The 24,130-nt window shown below is 35.9% G+C and overlaps 1 protein-coding gene across 2 annotated transcripts in view; it reads right to left on the bottom strand.

Annotated features, from left to right (window-relative positions):
* The window catches only part of CACNA2D1 (calcium voltage-gated channel auxiliary subunit alpha2delta 1), a 365,213-nt gene that overhangs the window by 6,304 nt on the left and 334,779 nt on the right, over positions 1 to 24,130 (bottom strand). For both annotated transcript variants that reach the window (XM_059471496.1, XM_059471497.1), the window contains 14 exons: positions 22,458 to 22,555; positions 20,409 to 20,493; positions 20,135 to 20,197; positions 19,050 to 19,153; positions 17,687 to 17,773; positions 17,257 to 17,324; positions 15,947 to 15,985; positions 14,689 to 14,760; positions 14,082 to 14,234; positions 13,932 to 13,984; positions 10,982 to 11,037; positions 10,575 to 10,704; positions 9,130 to 9,242; positions 6,076 to 6,158 (listed from right to left, as the gene is read on the bottom strand). In XM_059471496.1, coding sequence (XP_059327479.1) covers positions 6,076 to 6,158; positions 9,130 to 9,242; positions 10,575 to 10,704; positions 10,982 to 11,037; positions 13,932 to 13,984; positions 14,082 to 14,234; positions 14,689 to 14,760; positions 15,947 to 15,985; positions 17,257 to 17,324; positions 17,687 to 17,773; positions 19,050 to 19,153; positions 20,135 to 20,197; positions 20,409 to 20,493; positions 22,458 to 22,555 — 1,204 coding nt within the window. The remainder of the gene's footprint in view (positions 1 to 6,075; positions 6,159 to 9,129; positions 9,243 to 10,574; positions 10,705 to 10,981; positions 11,038 to 13,931; positions 13,985 to 14,081; positions 14,235 to 14,688; positions 14,761 to 15,946; positions 15,986 to 17,256; positions 17,325 to 17,686; positions 17,774 to 19,049; positions 19,154 to 20,134; positions 20,198 to 20,408; positions 20,494 to 22,457; positions 22,556 to 24,130) is intronic.

The raw sequence follows: 24,130 nt of genomic DNA, 5'->3' as shown, positions 1-24,130 counted from the left end.
GGTGAGAATTATGATGTTATTTATTTTGCACACAATGCATTCTTTAAAGCTGGTAGGTTTCCAAAACAGTTTGGGAAAAAATATGGAAAATCAGATAAAGCAGACAAAGTAGACCCAGTGCATTATCAGGAGTTATAGCATTGACCAAGAGTCTCTTTTAGAAACTTGGATGCAAAAAACTGCAACAATCCCAAGCCCAAACCCCCCCCCCCAAAACAGCATTCAATTTCCTTAGAAAGAAATAAAAATTCATTTTGTCCTAAAGCAAATACCTCATGTTGGTTGCCATTCTTTATTAACAGTAGCTTTTTCCAGATATAGCTCTTTCATGTGTAAACTTTATAATTTAGTTGTATAGTTTTGGCTTAGGCCTTTTGCTTTGTTTGGTTTTGTTGTTGTTGCTTTGGTTTGATTTGCTTTTTCGTTTTATTTCTTTTTGGTTGATTGCACTCTACAACTTCAAAATTCCTAAGATTTCTGGTCAACAAGAAGTCCTAAGTGAACTCTCCTAGCACCAGATTTGTACAGGATGCTAAGATTTCAAGATGCACTGAACATTCTGGTTTATTTAGTTTGGCTCTGTCACTATTTGCATCTGCATTGTGTCTTGTCATGCAGCTTTATTTCTATTTAAAGCACTTAAAAATAACCCTGTTGCTTCTTCCTTACAGTGAATACCATCAAAAACAGAATTATCAGTAAAGGTTTCCTCTCACAAGAATTCAGTGAATCGTACTCAGTGTTACCTCTTGGTATTTATTATTCTTATCACTGAAATTACTTGGAAGAGTCATCTTTGAAGAAAGAGTTGAAAGCAAAGCAGGAGATTTAAAATTTCCAACAGACAGGAGATGTCTGGAGAGTATAAGTAGTAAACTGAAGGTCTTAAACAAAATTGTGCATAACATGAAGGGAAAATACCTTTATAGCAAAAATGGCATCCAGTATAGACAGAAAGCAAGTAGGCCTCCACATATAGAGTTATACAGGACTCAGCTTACATCATCTTGCATTAGGCCAAATATTGCAAATTATGTTGATAAATTAATCCTACCACCATATCTTTTTGAAAACACCTTCCATTCTGTTGTCCATTTCTATTTGCTCTATGAGGCTTTCTTTTAAACCACACCACAGTTTCTCAACCGCTCTTACATTCACCAGTCATACAATGTAATCCTATTGGGTTGAAATGAAGTATTTTGGTATCTTTTTTCCCCTCTCCCTAAGACTACACAGGGAAGCTTTTAAAGGACTCACAAGTCACAACAGTGGAGAATACCTTGGAAGCCTCATGCAGAACAGTCATCATCTTATTATGAACGACAGCATTGAACTGCACTACACAAAAGCATACAAGGCTTATACACATATTTAAAGCTTAGTGAGATCTTAACCTCATATTGATCAAAGCCACATCAAATTTCTGAGGTTTGTAGACCAATTTGCAGTGGTAAACCAGCAGTTCTGCCAAGAACAATTTCTAAATATTGTCTCTGGAATCACTTAATTCTTTTGTGTCGTAAGCTAAAACAAAAATACTTGTGGCAAAGAAGGTACAGTAAATCCTATCTAAATTAATTTTTTTCCCCACAGAATTTCACACTGTAATTTTCTTCTGTTCAGCTCTCACTGTTGTCAAAACTACAGGAAATGTGAAAATATAAAATAAAAAAGAGGACAAAATCTGATTTTGTTTATTTACATGAATTAAAACAATCAACAGTCCTCTTGAAATAAGCAGGATTCCACCCCAATTTAAAACTAGATTGAGAAAAATGTCAGTTTTGAATGGTCTTCAAAATGCCTTTTTTTAATAACACTTCCCCTCTACTTGAGCTTTAAGAAAACATTTCAGCTGTTTCATGTTAATGTTATTTTTGAGATTTCTTCTAAAGCATCTTATAACAAAGATATACAGCATTGTTTTATCTTCTCTTTACATTATCTTATCTTTACCTCTTCTAGTGCAATTAGACACTGAACTATTTTTAAGCAGTTTCACTGAAATTTTCCAGCACATGACATTAATCACACAAATCCTGAATAACAGATCAGCTGGGGATGTCCTCTCTTTGTTGTCTTCAAAATTATGTCTGTGTATAAATTCTCTTTGAAGAGAGAGAGACTTGTAAAAGAAATTGGAAAGAATTGTTGTAGGCTGCTTTCATTTCACCAGAAGTGTATGAGAAATTTCTTGCATTCATTACAGCAAATTTTCTTGCATGCTTGAGACAGAGAAGCGTCAGATCCAAATGTTATGTTCTTCGTGTCATGCCTTACTAGGACAAGTCTAGGTAAGGCTGTTCTACAGCATCACATGCCATGAAAATTATTTAGTATTTCAGAATGGAAATGAATGCTTTTATAAAACCATACATTAATTTTTAAGTATCAAAACAACATACTCATTGCTATACATCAGCATTTCCTTGAAGACACTGCCAGTCCAGTTTTAAAAATACACTTGGTACTATAAATACATATATACACTAAGGCTATAAACACACTTGTTTCTCCTTTAGAAGTGCACTATAACTATTTAATGTGCTAAAACTTTGGTTTTAAGTAATAATAATTCATTAGAACCTACTGTGCTACTCCGACTTATAAAACAACGTCTGCCCAAAGAACTTCTGATGAGGCCTTGATACCAATGGATTACCTCAGTCATACCTTCTCTAAGCATGTATTATAAATGTTTCATATTACACTGTGAACAGCTTTGCTTTTACTCAAGAGTAATTTCTAGGTCCAATGCATGGTCATTCACAAATTTTGGGTTGCCCTCCTTTGGACTACCAGACAAAGCTGTCAAAGGTGTGGAGCTCCCCATGCACAGACTGGGGACACAGGCAATAACATTGGGATACATCCAGTTGCCTGGACTGCTAATCACCCTCAAAGCTCCCACTGACATACCTGGGAGCGGATGGAAGGAAGACATTCCCAGTGGGGGCTAAAAACTTGTACATTTCCTTTCTTTAGTCTCAGGCATGGCAAACAAAACCAGTGTGCATGTACAAAGTAAGAGCAAGCCATTTGAGGCAGTGATAATGACTATTTTGTTATCCTTGATGAAAAGTAAAAAAAAAAACCCGTCAGGTTAGTGAACCTGATCAGCTGGATTGTATCTGTGTTGGCTTCAGTGATTTTAATATAACTACACAGATTAATGTCCAGAGAGAACCCGTTTCCAAAATCACAAAGTTATTAAAAATAAGATGGATGAACAAAATTACCTTTATAACTTTCTGCTGCCAAAAGCTTATCAGCTAAAATTATATTCTGAAGTTTCCCACCTTCAGTAGAAAGCACATTTTGGGCAGAAAGAATTCAGCTCAAGGTGAGTCTCTGCTGCTTTATGTACATTGGACAGTATCTTTTTAATTAAAGAAACTATGTGCAGAGCAAATTGCATGAGCAAGAACATGAGATGCTAATCTAGATTTTAATGTGAATTACTACTGGCTTAAAGAAAGGCCTTTCACCTTTTCCTACAATCTTTTGCCATGGTTGTGCAAGTTCCTAGGTTTGCAAGAAACTACGTCATTTAAATACAGAATAAGAAACTTCAAAATTACTCAAAAAAGAAACTGTTAACCAGAATTTAAAGATTTTTTTTTCATTTATGTTCAAGATATATTAATTGAAAGTTCCCCTAAGTATAGAGAGAATATAAATTACTGTTAACATAACTGTTCTAAATTTCAGTTAATTTTAGTATTTAATTAATTTTTAATATTTCATTACATTAACTCTGAAAAATGCCCTGAAAGCTTTCGGCTCTGCCTCAGTTTGCTTTACTGTGATAGACATGTGAGTATCTCCCTCTAGTGGTTTTCAGGACAATGTTGATCAGAACCCCTTCAGACACACACTTTTTGCTCTCTAGCTCAGCAGTTCTCTTGCAGACATGTGGCTCGCACAGGGACTCGTGATGCAGCCCCACACCACCAAATGCAGCACAGCCCAATTGCCAAGGCTTTACTTGGAAACCCCAGAGCCTGCACTTGGTCAATATACAGAAACTTACATAGTTAATTAGAAGTAAAACTTCACCTTCTGCTGTAATCAGGCAATTAATATGTTTAGTTCGCCAAATATTAAAAAGTAAAAAAAAATATTATTTTACTGAATTCCTAGTTTAACCAAATTGATTCACACCATTATCTTCAATTATTTACTGTTGTGTTGGTTTGAATGCAGTGAAAACTCCTTGCGCTTCTCAATAACAACACACATATCACTCATCCTTTCCACCCCTAAGTAAAGCTTTACTTTCACAGGTATGCTGTCTCTTCTATTTGCTTTGTTTCTATTTTTATCTGTGAAAAAAACTTTCTTCTTCTGTTCATTTTAACAAGGACAAGGAAAAAATTCTTAGAAGTGAAGGATGCGGACTCAGCTGGTATATGTGCAATCTCAAAGAGCCAACCATGTAAATCCAACAGGTTCCCTTGTCTTTGTATGTTCTATGGGAGAGGCCCTCATGTTTAGTAATTGTGATTTATAAGGCTCCAGACAGGTTTTTTTCATATTTAATTTCCCTTAATATTGCGACAGTAATTTACTCCAGATTGCTGCTTTTGGGACTCGCTTCATTCTGTTTTCTTTTGTATGCTCAGTAAGTAAAAAAGTCTGCTAATTTTTTAAGCCAAGAACAAAACAAAAATTAGAGAAAGTAACTGACCATCCACACCACATGAAAACTTGCAGAAAAATGAAGATAGGAGCGGACATCATGGCAGAGGCACGACTCGTTGTGCATATAGGCTGATCCTATTAATAACGGGCAAAGTAGCAAGTAGAGGAAAGGAAAGAAAACACAGAAAAAAAGACATACAAGATGAGATATCATGCAGATTGCTGGCAGTTAGCAGAGTTAATGTGAAAGCATCCACCCAAGAGCAAGAGATTCACAGCAAATTTTGCAAATAAACTTAATCAAAACAATCCACTGTTACAAAACACATGACTTACACATTGATCAGCACATCAAGCTAGTGAGCAAGAGTTGTACTTTCACACACAATCATATCAGGGTCGTTTGGAATATTTACAATGGCTGGATAGCTTTTGGATGGGTTTTCAACTTTATTTAATCTTTGTTGGCCAGTAAGAAGACTTCCTCTTTAAAATAAAATTCGGTTACCAGAAAAATGCATTGAATACCAGTTCTCTAAACTTTTTAAATACTACTGACATGACAGTAATTGTGCCTCGTTACAAGAAAAGCAGAGAAAATACTGGAACAAATTTTGGTATACAGCAGTTATAAACAATTAAGTGCACTGGTTTGGGACAAACTTTCCACTGCAGAAATTGCAGGATTGCATGAGGCATCCAAAAACGCATTTATAAATTTTTTATTGTAACAAATGCCAGGCACTTCCTTGTTCAGTACTATTTAAGATTTATTCTGAACAACTTGAATTCATCGTAATCTCTTGAAAGGTAACATAGAAATAAGATTAAAAATAGTTTAGATATGTGGCACAGTTATAATTTTTCTCTTTCAAAACTAATGCATTCAACACAGAAGTACCAAACAGCATAGTTTTGGTGATTTCAGTAAAGCAATGCACTTTTAAACCTGCTAAGAACATGACCTAAATTTGCAGAATTTGCAAATTACAATTTGCAGAATTAGAAACAATGTCCTAAACCATAATAAAAATTTAAATAATTTAACAATACCTTAAATAATATTTGGAAACATTATTATAAAAAATACTACTTCTAAGCCAAGATTATTGTATACTTGTGCAAGCCATTGAAGAACTGAATTTCACAGTACCATACAGAGATCAGCAGTTTTACGCTCACTGATGATATTTTAGTGGGAATCATGTGTGAAAGTGCAATGGTTATAGGACAGGCAGATAAGAAAGCAGCTGTTAAGTTTATGTTAATTGAAATAAAGTGGCTATGGTCTAGAGTGAACAGTATGTTTAGTGATAAAAAGGTTACCAGGCACCAAGGTACAGCTAAACACATTTTTCACTGATTGTCTAAAGCTGCTCTACAATTGTTTATAGGGATATTCTTAGAACCTTACAACTTCAATTTTACCTGTTTGGCTTCATCAAAACAGATTTCGGGACCCTTTCTGTATCTCGGTTGCTTGACCATTTCACATGGATTTGGCCCTTCATCTGTTTCTCAGGTTAAGGAGTCTCACTCTTTTTCATGAATTGTACATGAGCAGGATCAACATTCTGTTTTTATTTTTATGGCAGGAGAGAAGATTTACACTAATTCAGATAGTGCTGAAATAAACATCAATATTCACAGCTCCTTGTTTAAATTCAAGAAACCAAATCCAACCATTTAGAGAAATCAAAATTAAATACCTTCTTTTATACTGCTATAATAAAGAAAATAAACCTTCTGCCAAACTTTTAATAACATTTTCAGAACTGTAAAGATAAATAAAATAAAAGCTGAGTTCTTTTAACATTTTCTGTATTTCTCTTTTATCATTGCATAAATATTTCAGAAAATATTTCATAAAACAGTAAACTTTCAACGGTGCTGATTAGTTATAATTTATGTTACCCTGCCATAATGAAGATACACAGTAAAAGCAATGAAACTTTTTTGGAAAAGTAATGTCATATACAGGTTGAAGATAGCAGTGAAAGCCTACAAAAACTATTGGTTCTATTATGGGTACACTTATATTACACCAAATATCGTAGAAAAGAGTGTGCCACTGTAGGCTTTGTAGTAAATGACAGGAGAACTACTGAGATCCCATTAGCATTTCAGTGATGAAGGCAGACAGAGAAAATGCTGTCCATACTACCAGCAGAACAGCAGGAGAGAAAGGGAGCAGTGACATGCTATTAATTAGCCAACTGAATATATGAGGCACTGCTTTAGCTCACATCTCTGAAATCTGTAATTGCTGGTGTTAAAGTGTTCTTCACATTGCACTTCATATGTGCCACTGGCTAATGAGGGGCCCAAGCCATTGCAGCAGATTTGAAAGGCATGGATATGGCAAACTGCAAAACAGCCTTTGGGTGAGACCTGCTTAAATTACCATTCAGTATGCTAAGCTTTCTTTTTGTTCCACTTGAGATGGTACACATATTAAATCTATTAAAAGAATAGAGTGCCAGAACATATCTTAGTAGCTCTAATTTACACTTGAAGCAATCCTGTTGATGCACTACCATGGAGTAGTACAGCAGCTTCAGTGCAACAAGTAGAGATGCCAAAGCAAAGAGAGGGCAAGATGATGGGAATTTATTTCTGTAGTCTGCATCTGCCTTCATTCAGACATTGTCAGACTCATCTCCCCTTTTCTCAGCTGTGGCTCAACTGAAAGGCAAGTTGAAACACAAAAATGTTCCAGGAGGCTGCATAAGCCAAGCTGCACCAGCCAAAAGGAAGCAAAGTGTAATAATAATCATCTAAATAGCACCCAAAGGTCATTTTGTCTGCTTGGGTGATGTTATGCTACATCTGCATTTCACTATGTACCTTAGTTACAGAAAAGAGTTGAATAGCTTAGTACTGCATAGTTGAACAAAAATAAAACAGTTCCTTTAGTCAATATAAGCCCCCCCCAGCTGTTCTGACTGCCATTTTAGATAATTTACTTCTTTCTAGTAGTTTTGGGCTCCACAGGGAAATGCAAGTCATGTGCCCCTTCCCATCCATCATGCTTCATTTTCTATAGTGAGTGCTGTCCATAAATTCAGAAAGTGGAAACAGTTGATCAAACTGTCATGGACTGAAGCCAATTAGAATATTAGGCTAAGTTTACATAGCTCTGTGATGACACCCCAATGTAACTTCCTTTTCAGCCCAAGCGTAGATGGAATTCCCGTTTTATTAATGTGGCAATGAATCCATTGCTTGTGCCAAAGAAACACAGTCATCTGTACCACCATCTGCTTTTCTTTCAGGAGTGGGAGAGGCTGTCTCAACTAACTTCCTGATGAGGACGGAGGTATTACTAATTGTTTTCCTTGTTCTGTCACAGTAATCCAAATTATGGTTTGATTTACCACTTCTGGCATGCTCTCCTCAAGCCCACATAGAAAAGAATGGCTGAGGTGAATTTTTCCTGACCTAGAATTGGTTTTATGTATTTCCATTACCATCACCTGCAGTTATCTACTGCAATGAACAGCTAAAGCAGAGAGATTGGCATAAAGGTGGTTGTGAATTAAAACAGTCTTTCACATGCTTTTAACTTCAATGCTTGTGTTGCAAGAACTCTGCCTAGCATGTAAGCCACCTGTGTCTCCAGCCAGCTCTGAAAAAATTCTGTACAGCTGGATGAACTCTAGCCTTTGATGGCTGATGCAGTTACCACTAGAAGTAAGCTTGTCTTTGACACTGGCATACAATAAAATGCCTTCATCAATCAACCAACATGCAGCATCTCAACTTTTCATGGCCAAACACTCCTATCTGGCCTTTTTTTTTTTGTTGTTATTTCTCTAGACAGACATACCCTTGTCTTTTCTTAAGGCTGAACAAACCCAGGACACTCAGAATTTCCCTGCTTGCGCTCTCAGATGCCAACCTCCCTGGTGACACTACCCTAGACTACCTCCTGTATGGCAGCGTGGTCCTGGGGAGCACACAGAACTCCAGATGTGGTCTCACCAGTGCTGAAGAGTTGGGATGGATCAGTTCTCCCAGTCTGCTGACTGCACTCTTGCTGTCATAGCCTGGGATGTGACCAGCCCACTTCTCTGCGAGGGACAGCGCCAACTCCCATTCAGCTTCCTGCCCACCAAGAACCTCCACCTTTTCTCTGCAAATCTTCCTGTCACTCTGTCCCTAGCCTGTCCAGCTGGGCAATTAATCTGTCCTGGGCCCAAGATTTTGTATCTGCTTTTTTGAAACTTCATTAAGTTCCTGTGAGCCCATTTCTGTGTAAATATTTGTATTTCTCACAAATAACAGCTTTGCTCTCTACCTCAATGACTGCTGCCTCACATGATTTGTGATATCACCCACAAATACCTGCTACTTCAAGTATTCCAGTGGCAACCATGGTAATAACGTAGATAAGTGGTTCATTTCTCCCCAAATAGATTCCAGCATCCCATGGCCAAAAATCAATCCACACTATTAAATAACATGGTTTTTAAAGGATACCCGGCTTCTCTGCTTGCATCAGTGGCTTTGGGTCACAGGAACGGCACAGCAGTTGGCTGTCACTAATAATGAACACTAGATTGGTGTTTGAAATCTTCTCTGCATGATAAAGTCTGGGAAAAAAGTCAACAAAAACCTATGTTTAAATGAAGTAAGGAAAATCATATTTGAGAAGGACACACAGTATTGGAATAACATAATCCAGCGTCACAGATTTAGTCTGCTTGCTACTGTGTATCTTTTTTATTAACAAACAGTAAGAAAGATTTATAATAAGTTTTGTAATCTTTTTGACATTTCCATCGTACCCTTTTTCAGCTAGAGTTGTCAGTGGAAAAAATGGAAAAGAGCATAAAATGACTTTGAGTTAACAGTTAGCTCTGTACTGCTACCACAGTAGCTGTACTGAGAAATAACATCAGTTCAGCATCAATTAACACACACAAAAAACAACCCAACCACAAAAACAAACAAGCAAAACCCCAAAACATAAACCTGTCTGTAAGAAGGTTGAGAGAGAAGCATGGAGTATTCATGTCATGTATTGGATGTGAATTTCTTGTATTTTTATGTCCAAATAATTCTGCAAAAGGTATTTAAGATAGTAGGGTCGTTTTCAGTTTATAAATAAACCCAATGCATACTAGAAACATGGAGGAGGAAGTACAGAGGTATAAAAAATGTCTGTGTGTTTTGACCATTCTCCAAAGCTCTCCCTCTTTCTTTCCTGGCTTGAAATACTGTCTTTTTCTTCTTTTTTTGTTTGAAATCTGGCTATTAATTGTAATTTCTAAGATGCTTTCAGAAGCTCAAAATGTATGCAACACCCCAGCAGGCTCTTGTATGAAACAGAAATCTAGGTCCAAGATGCTATGTCTCTGTAGAATAAATTTTTTTCACTTATTATTGAATATCATCTTCAATAGGCCTCCTTAGGGTGTCTGGAGAGTAATTCTTTTAATAAAAAGATATAATACCTTCGTTTGCTTTATACGACTCGTGGCTCTTTAATCATAAGCACTATCAACTAGAAGATAAATTAGAAGATAAATTGTATAATCTTCTTGACTGTCAAAAATTCTGATATAAAACCAGATGAGAGAAGATCATATCCCTTGGGATACTGCAGAATGCTTTTAAGTTGACATAATAAATTAAAAGAAAACAAATTGGGACAGAGATAAAAATACAATTTTCATGGAGCACAGACTATAAAACAAAAACTGACCAAAGCATTTCTACAATTCTTTAATGACTAAAATTAAAATTAATTCTAAACAAATAAAAAGAGAATGCAATTTTCCTGCCTCTATTCTTCTCTGTCCTGCTTATGTGAGTTTGGTGAAGTTTATCCAAAATATATCTTTGCTTTTTAAATTAGTGGCCCTATATTTTGCAAAATAAATAAAATCCCAAAGTAATTACTCATATTGAAGAAATTTTACCTGGAGCAGTTTATGCAGTCTACAATCCCACCAAAGGATTTATCATTGTTTTCAAAGAAATATTGAGTTTGCTCAGTGATACAGCTTGTTTTAGGCAGGGCAGCACCGAAATCATCATCTTCCATATCAGCTGATATAAAATAAATAAATAAATAAATAGATAGATAGATAGATAGATAGATAGATAGATAGATGGATAGATAGATAGATAGATAGATAGATAGATAGATAGATGGATAGATAGATAGATAGATAGATAGATAGATAGATAGATAGATAGATAGATAAACAAAGAAATTACATTTTTAAGTCACAGACACAATGGGGAGACCCAAATATGTCCCCTGGCCCAGATTCTTACCTTCTATTTTACTCAAAGTTGACTCTTTAACATTCTTTTGACTTACCTGCTTCGAGGAACCGTGGAAAAGTCAAGCTCAAAAACAGCTGCTGTAAGATAGACCTGAACACAGAAAGACAACAGATTTATTATCAAAGGCTCTTTTCTTCTTTGTATTTTAATGCGTACTTTAATACTACTCAAATATAAGTTATTAACAATAATTTTTTTATGCTTTTGCCAGTTATCAAAGCTGTATTTCTTTAAACCTTCCAGCATGACTCTGGTTTTCTTTTTCCCACATTTTCACAGGTCTTTCACACTAATCTTTTATTCTACTGTTCAGATTTGCTGTAATGTGTGCCCACGAGTCACATGATGGAAATGTTATCACACCATCCCTGCCCCCCTTTTACACCTCTGTTGGAGGTGGAAGAGGCATGTTGGTGTTTCTCTGCAACTTAAGCCAACTGGAACTCCTTTCTAACACTCAGGGAACATGCTCCTGAATTAGATCCTTTACACTGATTAAGGTTCATTCAATCTCTGAGGAGGAGATCAACACTGGAATACTATATTTTAAAAAGCACAACTGTAAGAGTTGACTTTTAAAATCATCTCTATTCTCGCTCTTGATCTATGGACTACATTTTCTTCCTATATATGCTGCTGAAATACTTAGGCTTAAAGAGCTCTATTTATTGATTCCTTTTTCTTCACTGATGATGGCATTTTTTCCAATTTTATTTGCTTAAAGTAGGTACCAGCTTGCCACACACACAGACCTTTTCTCCTCCATCAGCCTATCAAAACAGGAAGTGCAACAGGAATATTCTCTGACTCCCTGCTTCTCCTTAACCTTACTAATTGTATTTTCCAGTTGCCAAGTTTTAGGCTTGCTTCTACCCACAAATATGACCCAATCTCATTCTGTTCTAACACTTGTTCTGTAGAGAGAAGGGACTGTATAACTTCATTCAACCTAAAAGTTTTTTCTCCTTTTCTAGCGTGATTCCTGTGTAAAGAAGCTGAACATGCCTATCATCTTCCCCATGGTGGCATTCCCCGAAGGAGTTCTGGATTCACATCCACAACTCTGTGCTTTGAATCATCAGAGGGACAGCACGGAGCAGGTATGGACCAGAAGAGACCTGATTCTATTAAATAGTAATGCAATTTGCTGACAGAAAACAGTAATCCTTTGTAATGGCTTACCTCAGAGTTTACAGGGAACTGAACAAAAAAGGCAGCCTGGGAAAACTCCTAAATCTCCTGACTTAAAGGAGCATGAAGGAGAAATGACACGCACTCTCTTAACCAAACGCTGATGTATCCCGTATAAATTTTGAAAATGATAGCTCACACCTTTATCCCACATTTTTTGCCTGAAACACTATAGCTCTCTTTAACAACCTGGTTTCTCTTATTTCCCTGTACTTGCTTTTGCCAGGTGCCTCACCGAATCCATTTTTTGGTCATCTCTTTTCACTTTGCTTGCTTAATGGCCTTCTCTGCCTGCTTCTGACCTAGATTCCATTAAAAACATGGCCATAGTAAAGTACTTTAATGCTGTGCTTTCAAGTTAAACATCACACAAAATAAACCTCAGGTCTAAATTGAAACCAGACCGCTGAGTCTGATTTGAACACTGATAAACTGAAGTTTCTCTGTTTGAAAAGAACTCAAATTTCTCTTCTGGATTATTGCCCATCTCCAATTTTTGAAGCAAGAAAACCAAGATTATTTCTCTTCCTCTTCACTAAATGTAACCAACAATAAAAAGCAACATACTGTCTTCATAGTGCTTCTGTGGGAAAATTATTATACAGTTTTTCGGCTGCTACATGTTTTAACACTTCGCTTTGTAAAGGAGGTAATTTATTCCAGTTTGGTAGTTATTATTAGGAAAAAAAGTATCATGAGTCTTTAGAAGAAGGACCGGTCTCCAAGGGTGCAATTCCCACCACAGCAAAAGCACCACGTCCATGCCAATTCCTTATCCCCATAGGAAGGTGCTGAGGGAAGTAGCTGCTATGAGTGTCAAGCAACATGGCTCTGAAACAGGTAAAATGCCCCACCTGAGCCCTGTGCCAGCCCTGCAGTCCTCAGCAGAGAAAAACATGGGCCTGTAAGAGGCTGCAGATGAAGGCCACAGAAATGATCAGAGGATGGGAGACTTTTGCCATAAGGAAAGGCTGAGAGAATTGAGGTTCACTCTGAATAAAAGGAGGCTCCCAGGAGAGCACCTTCTTTGTGACCTTTCAGTACTTAAAGGGGGTTTTTAAGAAAGATGAAGACAAACTGTAGCAGGACCTCTCCCAGTAGGACAAGGGGTGATGGTTTAAGCTAAAAGAGGGAAGATGCAGACTAGATGCAAGGAAGATATTTCTTACAATGAGGATGGTGAAACACTGGCTGCACACTGGTGAAACACAGGTTGCACATAGAGGTGGAGATGTCTCATCCATGGGAACATTCAATGTCAGGTGGGATGGAGCTCTGAGCAACCTGATCTAGTTGAAGATGTGCCTGCTCACTGTAGGGGAAGTGGATTGGATGCCCTTTGAATATCCCTTCTAACCCAAATGATTCTATGATTCATGTGTTTTGTAAAATGATTCACTGAAAAGCAAACATTGATGTTCTTAGGACTTCTTGCTAGAAAAAGGCAGAGATTATATTCTGAAATAGGGAACCAAGTGATCAATAATTCAAAACATGAGAATTTAGACTTCACAACTGCTCATCATACTTAGGCCATTAATCCAAACTCTGCTTCCTTAAGCTGATTTTGTAGTCAGAACACACAATCATAAAACCTGTCAAGAGCAGTTCTTAATTGAACTGTTGACAAAACAGTCATGTTTGAGACATAGCTAAAATTTTCATTATAAGAAACTGCAGAAACAAAGGGTCCAGAGAACTTTTATGGAGGAAAAAATCCAACTCAAATAAAGGTTCAACCCACTGAATAATTAGAGTTTGGATACAGAGATTTCCTACACACTCATACTTACCAGGCTGCTGCTGAAGCCCACCATCCAAGCTGCAAAATATCTGTTATTGTAGGCTGGGGAAAATAAAGCAAATAAAAGAGGTTATTTTATTTATGTAAACAAGTGCAGACTTTCAATGGATTGTCAGCCACTGCACATGGGACTACTGACCACATAAGCAGAACGAAGTCCAGCTCCTTGCTTTGGTTCTTCTTCAGGATCACAGACTGACTGATAGTCATAAGACTTGTTAAAGGCATACAGGGACATGTTAATCAGGTTTCTCATCAGGCCAGGATCAATTTCACCAAAGAATCTTCCAATCTGATGGGGGGCAATACAGAGAGATAAGGTAAAACATTTCCAAATATTTTTCTTGTAACAAAGTGCACAGTTCTAAATTCCTCAGTTAGACAGTGACTCTAAAATGTAGTATCAATGAGACCTTGCCTGGGGAAGAGCAAGAAGAATATGAGAAAGAAGGTGTATGGATAACATATTACTTGTCCTCACCATCTTAAGTCCATTGGCAGCCTACAAGCCCAATGGCAAAGCACAAAGAATGAACCTTGGTAGCAAGTTTGGTGTCTTCATCTATAAAGAAAACTGTAAAAAACACTAACAACCCCCCTAGAACTTCTGATCCAGCAATATTTCTGTGATTCAGAAATCTTTAAAATTTTTAGAGTAAATTGAGAGTTAAATGCTTTTTTTTTCTTTCTCTCTTTGAACTTCTTCCTATTGGTTTTCATGTTCAGCTCTTATAGAATATACATACCTGTTGTGTATATTCATCTCTATTGGACATCAAAAGAAATCCACCATCATCAAGGATAACACAGTCCACATGCTATTGTAAGAAAGTGAAATATGTTTACAGGAAAGGTTTGTCAATAGAACACTCTGTAAGAAGCAACTTTTAATTTATTTTTTTTTCCAAGACATCTGAGTATCTTCAAATCACAAACCAATAGCCAAGGGCCAATTTTAAGTTATAATAATTAGCATTATCAGTATAATAAAAGTTTGAACAGATCAAAGGCTTATTTGTGGCTTAATTTCATAAAAGTTGTTTTGCAAATTCTTATTTGCTCAATACTTTGTTAGTTCCAAGAGTGCTATATCCTCACTAAATCTGATTATAACTGGAATTCAGTTCATAATAAGGGGCTACAACTTCTCATATGCTTCAGCCATGTTAAAGTACTTTTCCATTTGCAGATTTCAATGGAAAAATCTTAAGGGCAGGCTCCCAGCTTGCTAGGTGTGATTATTTTCACTTGTCAAGGACTGCAGTGGGATTATTCCAGGTGTCAGGTGCAGGAATGGGAAACCCACTGATTCCATCCATATGCTTTGCACTTTGTAAAAGATCCTTGCAGCCAGAGATTGGAGAGATAGCAGTGAGGTCAGATAGATAACTCCCCACAGTACCCTTTCTGCTGTAATTCTTGCGTTTAATGATCTTCACATTCCTCAAAAGAGCTCCGAAGACCTGAGCACAAAAAGCTTTTAAGCACATGGCAGAACCTGATCTGGTGACAGTCCCTGGATCTGAGTGCCAGCAGAGCTATGGGGTCCCCTGATCCTGAATGTGCTGGGAACCAGTGACTGGAAAGGCACATTATGGACTTCGGTGCTTCTAAGTTTGCACTTGCCCTTCTCTGAGTTACTCTTTTCTTTTAGAATTTTAAAAATTATTTTTTTTTTTCCTCAAGATTTGTCTCTTGTTTTGCAAATTACTGGTATATTTTTATCACTTTTTTTGGACAAAATTCTCTTTTGCTTTTCCTGTATATTCTTCTTTACACTTGTTCTCATAACTTCATCACCATAACCACTTCACCTGATTTTATGCCCTCTTTCTCCTTTTCCCCTCCTGACCTTCACCCTTCTCAAGACACAAACAACTAAACCCTGTTTTCTGTGAAATTAACACTCAAATAATAATGATAGGATCTGTCTTACATAGATCGAGAGGGAAGGAGTGAATTTCAATACCCTGTCAGAAATTCATAAACTGAACATTTTCTTACCATGCTATTTCTTTCACAGCCACAGATCTCACTGTTGCACTAAAAAACAGAAGTATGATAATCTTAAAAAAAATGTTACAAAAAAACCTGTATTTTGAAGTTATATTAATCATTCAAGAAAAAATTATTCTATTTTCAATATCTGTATATAAACTTCAATTTTGAGTGTGTTTCATTTATCAAAAATATCTCTCTTAACAACCTGTATTCTGTAATTATCAATAGCACAATCTTGACTGCCTTTCTCAAAGACTCTGATACCCTTTAACAGTATGCTCAATATACATAAATAGTTTGGAGTTCTTGTCAGGATGTCAGTGATGTGAACATAAAGAAAACCAGAAAGAATAGGAGCATTCCCATGTGTTTGGAGTTTGGAAGGAAAGCCTTCAAAAGTATCTTTTTTGACCATGAAATGCTTCAAAGCATGGGAATCCTGTGTGGCAAAGGAAGCCCATCAACCCACCTGGCTTTTATGGCTTTGATTCCTGACATGTTTTTCAGTTCTTGCAGTACACACACACAACTGTGTCCTTGCATTATGTCCTCAGCAAAACAACTCCCAGGTGATGCTGCAGTCATCAGTGTTCTTTCTGAAATATTCATCCTACTTTCCATCTTTCACTTATGTATTTTTGTCCCCAACTGTTCTGACTCTTAGGCAATGCATTTGCCTCCCCATTGAACTACAGCTCCAATACCCAACCAGCCAAACTCTCTTCTTGATTCCCTGAACATACAAGCAACATTGCCACACCCAGTAAGAAGGAAATTTCTTTAAGTTTCTTCATTTTGTGCCTTTCCTTCCACAGTTCACTATCAATTCCATATTTTCTTTTCTTTTAACCTTTCCTCCTTCCCATTTAAACCTCAGATGCATTACACATCAGATGCATGGAATGAAATATTTAAGCACATATTTCACTAAGTTCTGCTAAAATGCTGTGATGTTGGATGCAATACAAATCCTTACTGTTCACTGCTTACCCATCCTGGATATTAAATAAGAAAAGATTCACCAATTGTTTTGCAGATTTTATTCACTGCTACTGCAGAGTCTTACTACTAGCTAGAATATGTCATTTTTCTTTGTCCCTATCCATGTCTTATAATTATGAAAGCAAGACACGTACAAAATATGGCCTATTTCAACATAGATTTATTTTGTGCATTTGGATGATTTAAATACCACAACAACTTGGCAACTATGCATCTGTGTGACTCTGGCACAAAGAGACAGTAAACCTATTTGCATCTGAAGCTTTGAGAAATGCAAATAAAGTTCAAAAAAGACTTGGTCAATTGCTTACCAGGCTCTTGATTGTGGTTTTTGTGAAATTGTCCATCCAGCTGTTTGCATCAATTTTTATTCCAACAACTAACAAGAAATACATGAAAGTTTTTTTGAGTAAAATGAAGGGAAAAAAAGGTAACTGTATAATCCTAAAAACATGGCCGGGGGTGGGGGGGAAATTATAAAGACAGCTAAATCACTGAACTGGAGAAGGATAAATTACGATTTTTGTTGCCTGATCACCAACATCGTTCATGAGACTAATAAATTTAACACTCTTACTCAAATGCAAACAGATTTCCTCTAGAAAGATTAAAACTGTCTCAGAGAAAATAATGTTATTATAGAGTGAAGTTGCTTTGAAATCTCAATTAAATTTCCAATTTGCTGTTGAGCAACAACCAAATAAATAAAGTATTTCAAGTTTCAGTACCACTCTATCTTACCTGCTGGCTTCAGAAGTTTCCCATCAACTTGTATTTCCACAGCCTTGCTTACCATAATACCTGATTCATAGCTATTGGCACCACTTTCTGACAGTACAGAAGAAAAAAAAAAAAAAGAACAAACAGAAAAAGAAGTTAGGGTGACATGAAAGCCTCTTCCTCTGGAAAATATATCATTATTCAAATACCAGGCTGATTTTAAAAAATCCTTTTCCAAAAGCACTGACCCAGGTGCATTTATCACCTGTGACAGCTTAGATCACTAACACTGGCATCACTAAGAAATATTTGTGTTTACTTTTCCTCTTTTTGTTCTTTTTTACTGCTTCATAAAGTTACTATAGCCTTTTCTTCTGCAAACAGAACCGTGAATACTTGTGCACATGTGAACAGCTCTGTTAAAACCAGGATCAGAACCAAAGATTTTATCCTGATGTTATCTGTGTATTTTTCAATGCACAGCATACTGACACCACTCACTAATGTACAATTTCTGCTCTGACTGACTTGAAACTGTTTTCAACACTGCTTAATTTGAAAAAGCAAGTTAAAAGTAGATTGCCTGGAGCTGTTTGAGGAGCAGCAAAGGCTTCAGGGAATTTTATTAATTAACATCTTTACATTTTACTGAGAAAAAAATGTAATAAATAATTACGAAATAAAAGTAAAGAAGGATTCCATATGTTTAAGAGAGGAGTAAGTGATTTGTGGTCTATTTTTTGACATCTATTTTTTGACAAACATTTGTTTTTTGACAAACTTGAGAAGGGTAATGTTGCTCACATCAATAAGGAGCACTTGCTATTGTGCTTATGTCGGTTTTAAATGTCACAATATCTCAGACCAACTGGTTTCGGTGAATAAGTGCAATTCTACATAGAATTCAAAAGCAAAGTTTAAACTAGGTAGTGGTGCAGTGGATGGAGTTATGGGCTCTGGACCCTCATGCCTGGTCCCCCAAGTCAGTGCTGGGGGTGCTGAGACAATACACAGAACTCAGCTCTGTTAAGACTTTAGGTAGTGTTTCTGTCTATGAGTGCAATTTTATTTCACTTTCTCTTAAAATAATTCTGCCAAAGCATCTCTGTAAAGCAGTGTTTCAATACATTGAATGAACACCAGTGCTCTCTATGTTTTCACTTAGGGTAATTCTGAGCACACAGGGCCACCAGAGTAGTTGACAAATTATGATGACCTTGTTTGGTGCCTCCTAGCTTTTCCTTAATAATGGAAATTATCCCAAGACTTCCTTCCTTGTGAAGTGTCACGCTTGAATCTTTTGTCAGTGACCTCATCTAGTATGGGGAACTTCCACTTGTACTGAACTAGCTAACTCTGGCATTTCTAAACTGTGATGACTTACTGTTGTAGTATGGAGCTGTGAAAATATAGTTGTCATTATCTAAACTCCTCTTATAGAAGCTGACTTCATAAGTTTCAGCATTTTCCAACCAGTCTTCTCCTGCCCTACATTAAAAAAAAAAAAAATCAAAAAAATACAATTTAGAGTCTCATTAAATCTGTTCTGGGAGTTGTGTTCTTTCAGTGTTTCACAGTTGGAAAACATGAGATTTATTCTTAAAGTCCTCAGGATCTTCAGTTTTCACTGGTTAAAAGACAGGTGTAATCATTAGAAAACCCCAAACAAACAAACTTTTGAGAAAAAAAAGAATTAGTATTCTTGGAAAACCAATTTAGTCTCATCACTTTTAGATTTGTTGTGACAAATACAACTGCAACACTACTTACAACAAAATCTAAAGGAACCTTTACAGTACACGCCTACTTTGAGCTTAATCCTAAAAGATTTAATATAGTGAATAATCCCAAAATAGGAAACAAACTCACTTGGGAGGTAAAACTCATTGCCATTTTCACATTTTGGGGAAACACAAAACAACCTAAGGAAACAGATAAATCTGCCATTTACCAGTAGATCTGTACTGGGGCCCTCACTATTCCCAGTCACTCGTGGGGAGTGTGTCTAGTTTCATATCTAATTTCACATTTCCTTTTTGTCCTCTGTTAATGATACATTTTTCCTCTCTTGAAGTCCCTGGACCTTTAGGTCTAATCTTGGTCTTAAAAAATAAAATATCACCCACTACTTTCCAGTATTTGCAGCCTGACAAACAACTGAGTGCTTGGGGGTAAATAGGAATTAGCATGGCCCCACTGCTGCTACAAAGGCATTGCTGTTACTGCTACTCAACCCTGATTAGAAACTTGGATTACAAGGGCCTGTCATGAAAATAATGGGACAGATTAGATTCAAGCAGTGACATGGGTAAAATAAAAGAAAATCAAGGCATTCCATCAATTTCATAGCTATGAGTACAAATTAGACCCTAGGAGACTGTAGCTTTTCATTCAATAAAGACACTCTTTAACAGTCCAGCCTCTCAGGCTTCAAAATATCACATTATACTATTTTGTAATAATTCTTACCTTTTGGGGAACACTCTAGTAATTCCACCATCTGTAACAACAAATTGTGCAACAACTCCATCTCTGTAAATAAAAATAAGATTTAAAATTAAAACTGACTGGAATTCTCAAAAATTTCTATGTCAAGGGTTGCCATTAAAGTGCATAACTGTGAATAAATACCTGTTCTCTGTAACACTACCTGCATATCTGTATATTCACACAAATGTATAAGATTTTGTTTCCGAACTCTGAAAGGCATAAAAACCCCAAAGTCAATAAAAAGAATACTTACAGCGACAGTTTACTCCAATAATTTTGGGCAAGTTCATTTGTAAATCCTGCATCCAGCAAAACTCTAATGACCATGTCAGTATTACCTACCAAAAGAGTTAAAATGTAAGTCATCTGAAACCATTAGAGATGGAGTTTCAATAAAAGCCTAAATCAAAATTCTGAGTTATCAAGATTCTCCTTGAATGTTAATAGTGGCTATTAATAGTTGACATTCTGCCTAACTTCAAATGATGTCAGATAATTAGAGCTGGACAGATGCTCTCACACTGTTGAGTTCAGTTAAACATTTTCTTTGTATCCTAAAAATGTCTTTGTATCTCAGGAATAAGGAAGGTGATAAGGGCCACAGCTTTGTAAAGCCCCTAAAACTGCAAATTAACCTATTTTTAAAGCATGTGTTCATTAAAACACTTTTTATCTCAGTTGATGCAAGGAAACAACAATTCCTCATGATGTTCAACTACATTTTAAATATATTTAGATCAATTAAGTCCCAGGCTCTCAATTAAAACACATTTGTCATCTGCAAATGGATACAGGGAAATAAACTCGTTTTGAATCAGTAGCTTATACAGAGATGCCATGCTTAAATTTCTTTTAAAGGATGGTTTGAAGCCAGTGCTTCTCAAACATCTTTTTCAGTAACACTTTAGCAGAGTTACTGAAGATTATTTCAATGTGGGAATTTTATTTGTTTTTTCTTCTGAAGAGCATTTTTAGCTGAGATAATTTCTATGGCCACTCAGTCCTTTAACTCTGTTAACACTGTTTATTTATTAAGGAGGCTATTTTTAAAGTAACCTAATTATTAGGAAAAAAAAGAAGGAAAAAAAAAAATTGCTGCATATTCCAAACTGAAATACAGCAATAGGTGGATAAAATTTTGGAATAATTACTTACTAAGCATGACTGTATACCAGAAAATCACTAAAAGTGTTCTCAATATTTGCTTAAATATTACACAAGGATTTTCATTTCTTATTAAATTTTATGAAATTATCATTAGTTGTTTTAATTACTGGAGGTGAATGTTTCCATTTCCAAGACTCAGTCAAGGTATTCAAATAAAATTTCAGTCAGTCAGCAATGTGTCAATGAATAAGATAATTCTATTATAACAACACCAAACACCCATACAAACACACAAAAATGTACTTTTCTGAGAAGTTATCACATCTAAGTGGACATTCCTTCAGTTACATGGTCTAGCACAGTAACAGAGATTCTTTCTAAATTGACCAGTTTTCTCTGACAACAACATGTCAAAAAGATGTCAGGAAGACAAGAAAAAAAAAAAAGAAGTTATTCCAAGTATTTATAAATTATTAATAAAGATAAACAGACGCATATGTACCAAACTAAATTCAAACACTGATATTTCCTGGAGAAAGAGGCATTAGCACCTTACTGATGGTAATAGCTCTTCATTTATTCTAAACAGAGGTTAAGATTTATTCTAACAGAGGTTAATTCATCTCAAAATATGAATTAATCCCTTCCCAAAGGCCAGTGCTCACCACTGCAGCAGTTACATGGATTTGTGGTCTTCAGCTATTCAAGCCCAAGTGAGATCTCTTTAACCAGTTTGTGAACCACCAATACAACTTCCTTATCTTTTTTTCTGGTTATTGGGTATTTCAGCCTTGGACTTATTTTCTTTACTTTTTTTGGAATAAAATGTCAAGAAAGCAGGTTGAAGATTTCATTACGAGATTTTGAGTCTGTTTGAGACTGGCTGCTATGCTCAAGCAAGAAAATACAAACTCAAAAACATTTGGAGTGTATTTAAATGAACCAGTATTGTTTGATGCTTCAGCAAGATGCTGAGAGGAATTATGGAAAATATAGGATGCATAATGTCCTAAAAACTTTCTTAAATAATGCCAGAACTTGAAAACAAAGTTTACACTCTCTACCTTGATAGAAAATCCCAGCACTAGATAATTTCTACTGAAAAAGCAAACCCACAAAATTTGAGCATGAACTCTCATCCACGGGTAGGTATTTTCCTAAGGAAATATTTCAGTGAGGTGAGAAGTGTACTTACATGAGGAACTGGTTGGAGTATTTCTGTCAATGAATTCATTGAAATTTAATAGGAATTCAGTGTTGTTTTCTGATTTTTTTACATCGTTACAGTATTCTCTGAAAAACAACAAAACATCAGTTTTCTCTTTTTTTTTCCCTTGTGCTACTAAAGCAGAAAATTTAAAAGTCCAAGCAGGCTTGCACAACTATTATGAAGTAGCTGGTATTGCTGTGTCAATTGGCTGCCATGATCAGTATTTATTGATTACCATATCAATCATTCAGACATCTACAGAAAATAAAGTGTTCAAACACCTGCCTAAGCATTTGTCAAGATTTGGATTGTAAGAAAACTGGATGCATGAAATAGGGATTAGATTCCCAGAAAAAAAGAAACTGAAGAGTAGTGTAGGACATATTAGGACATCATTATACACTAAAAATGATGTCCAGTGAATTTAAATTGCTTCTGGATTAACCTGTACTGGAAAGAACCTGGTGAAACACAGACACCCCCTGCTCAACTCAGGCCACATTTATAGCTTAAGGCCCTATCCTCGGAGAAGTTTTAAATGCAATTTTATTAGGGTACAAACCACATGAACATATGAACACTCTTTGCTTTGACATATGCAAAGCAGACAAAGAGTAAACTCCTGTCCCTGATATAAGGAAATAAAGCAATATATCATTGAGCAATTGACTGAATGCAGGCAAGCAATGCAGAAGTCACTGGGCATCTTGGAGGCAAATATTATGTGATGAAGGGCATTAAACAACTTTAATTAAAATGTTAAGAGTGTTTAGCAGTAAAGCAGGGGGCTCTCTTTTTAAAGTGAGCTTTTATGTGAATTTAATTTTACACATAAAAGAAGTGTGTTCAAGTATTCTGTATGACTAAGGTATCTTATTAACCTTTATTTACCTTACCATAAGTCAGAGATACCACTGGCAGAATTTACCTTACTGTACCAATATTCACATTTAAGCAAAGGTACAAATCAAATAGACTTTGTTCTGTAGGACAGTAGGGACTTGCTGGAAGCTCTAATTGGTACAATTAATTCTCAATAAATTCAGTCTTTCACAAAAATTAAATTAAAGAGTTAAATTAGGATACATTTTAAGACAGAAGACTTTACATAAATCAATCTATTAATTGAAATCAATCTATTAATTGAAATCAATCTATTAATTGAAATTTAAAAGTATACAGAAATTTATCAGATAAAAAAGAATGCAACAATTCTCAATTATCTTGACTGTACATCATTCCCTTTCTTTATCATAACGATCTTTTAGAGGAACTCAATTTTTAGGAAGTCTTGTTCATATCAGGTTTTCCTTGCAAGCAAAATCTTAAGAGGGGAAAAAAGAACTGTAGAATTTCACATGAAAAAACCAAAATCTCAGGAAACTAATGAATTTAATAAATTTTCAATTACTTAATAGTTTTTATGTTCAATTAATTGAAAATTTACTAATATTTAAATAATGGAGAGCTTTGAAACCCTTTGTCTTGAAGTTGGGAAATATGCTGTGGTCAGCATTATGAAACCTATTTTAAAAAAAATTGTAAAATCTTAGAAGTCAGAACCACAAGAAATGCCCAGATGTGAATAAGTTTTCCATTAAAATATCAATATCAGTTTTTGCAGTTCTCTGACTAATATGAGCAGAAATCAGAGCCTG

Source organism: Ammospiza nelsoni, chromosome 5 (genome assembly GCF_027579445.1).
Source record: "Ammospiza nelsoni isolate bAmmNel1 chromosome 5, bAmmNel1.pri, whole genome shotgun sequence".
NCBI lineage: Eukaryota > Metazoa > Chordata > Aves > Passeriformes > Passerellidae > Ammospiza > Ammospiza nelsoni.
This window is presented reverse-complemented; position numbering and strand designations above follow the sequence as displayed.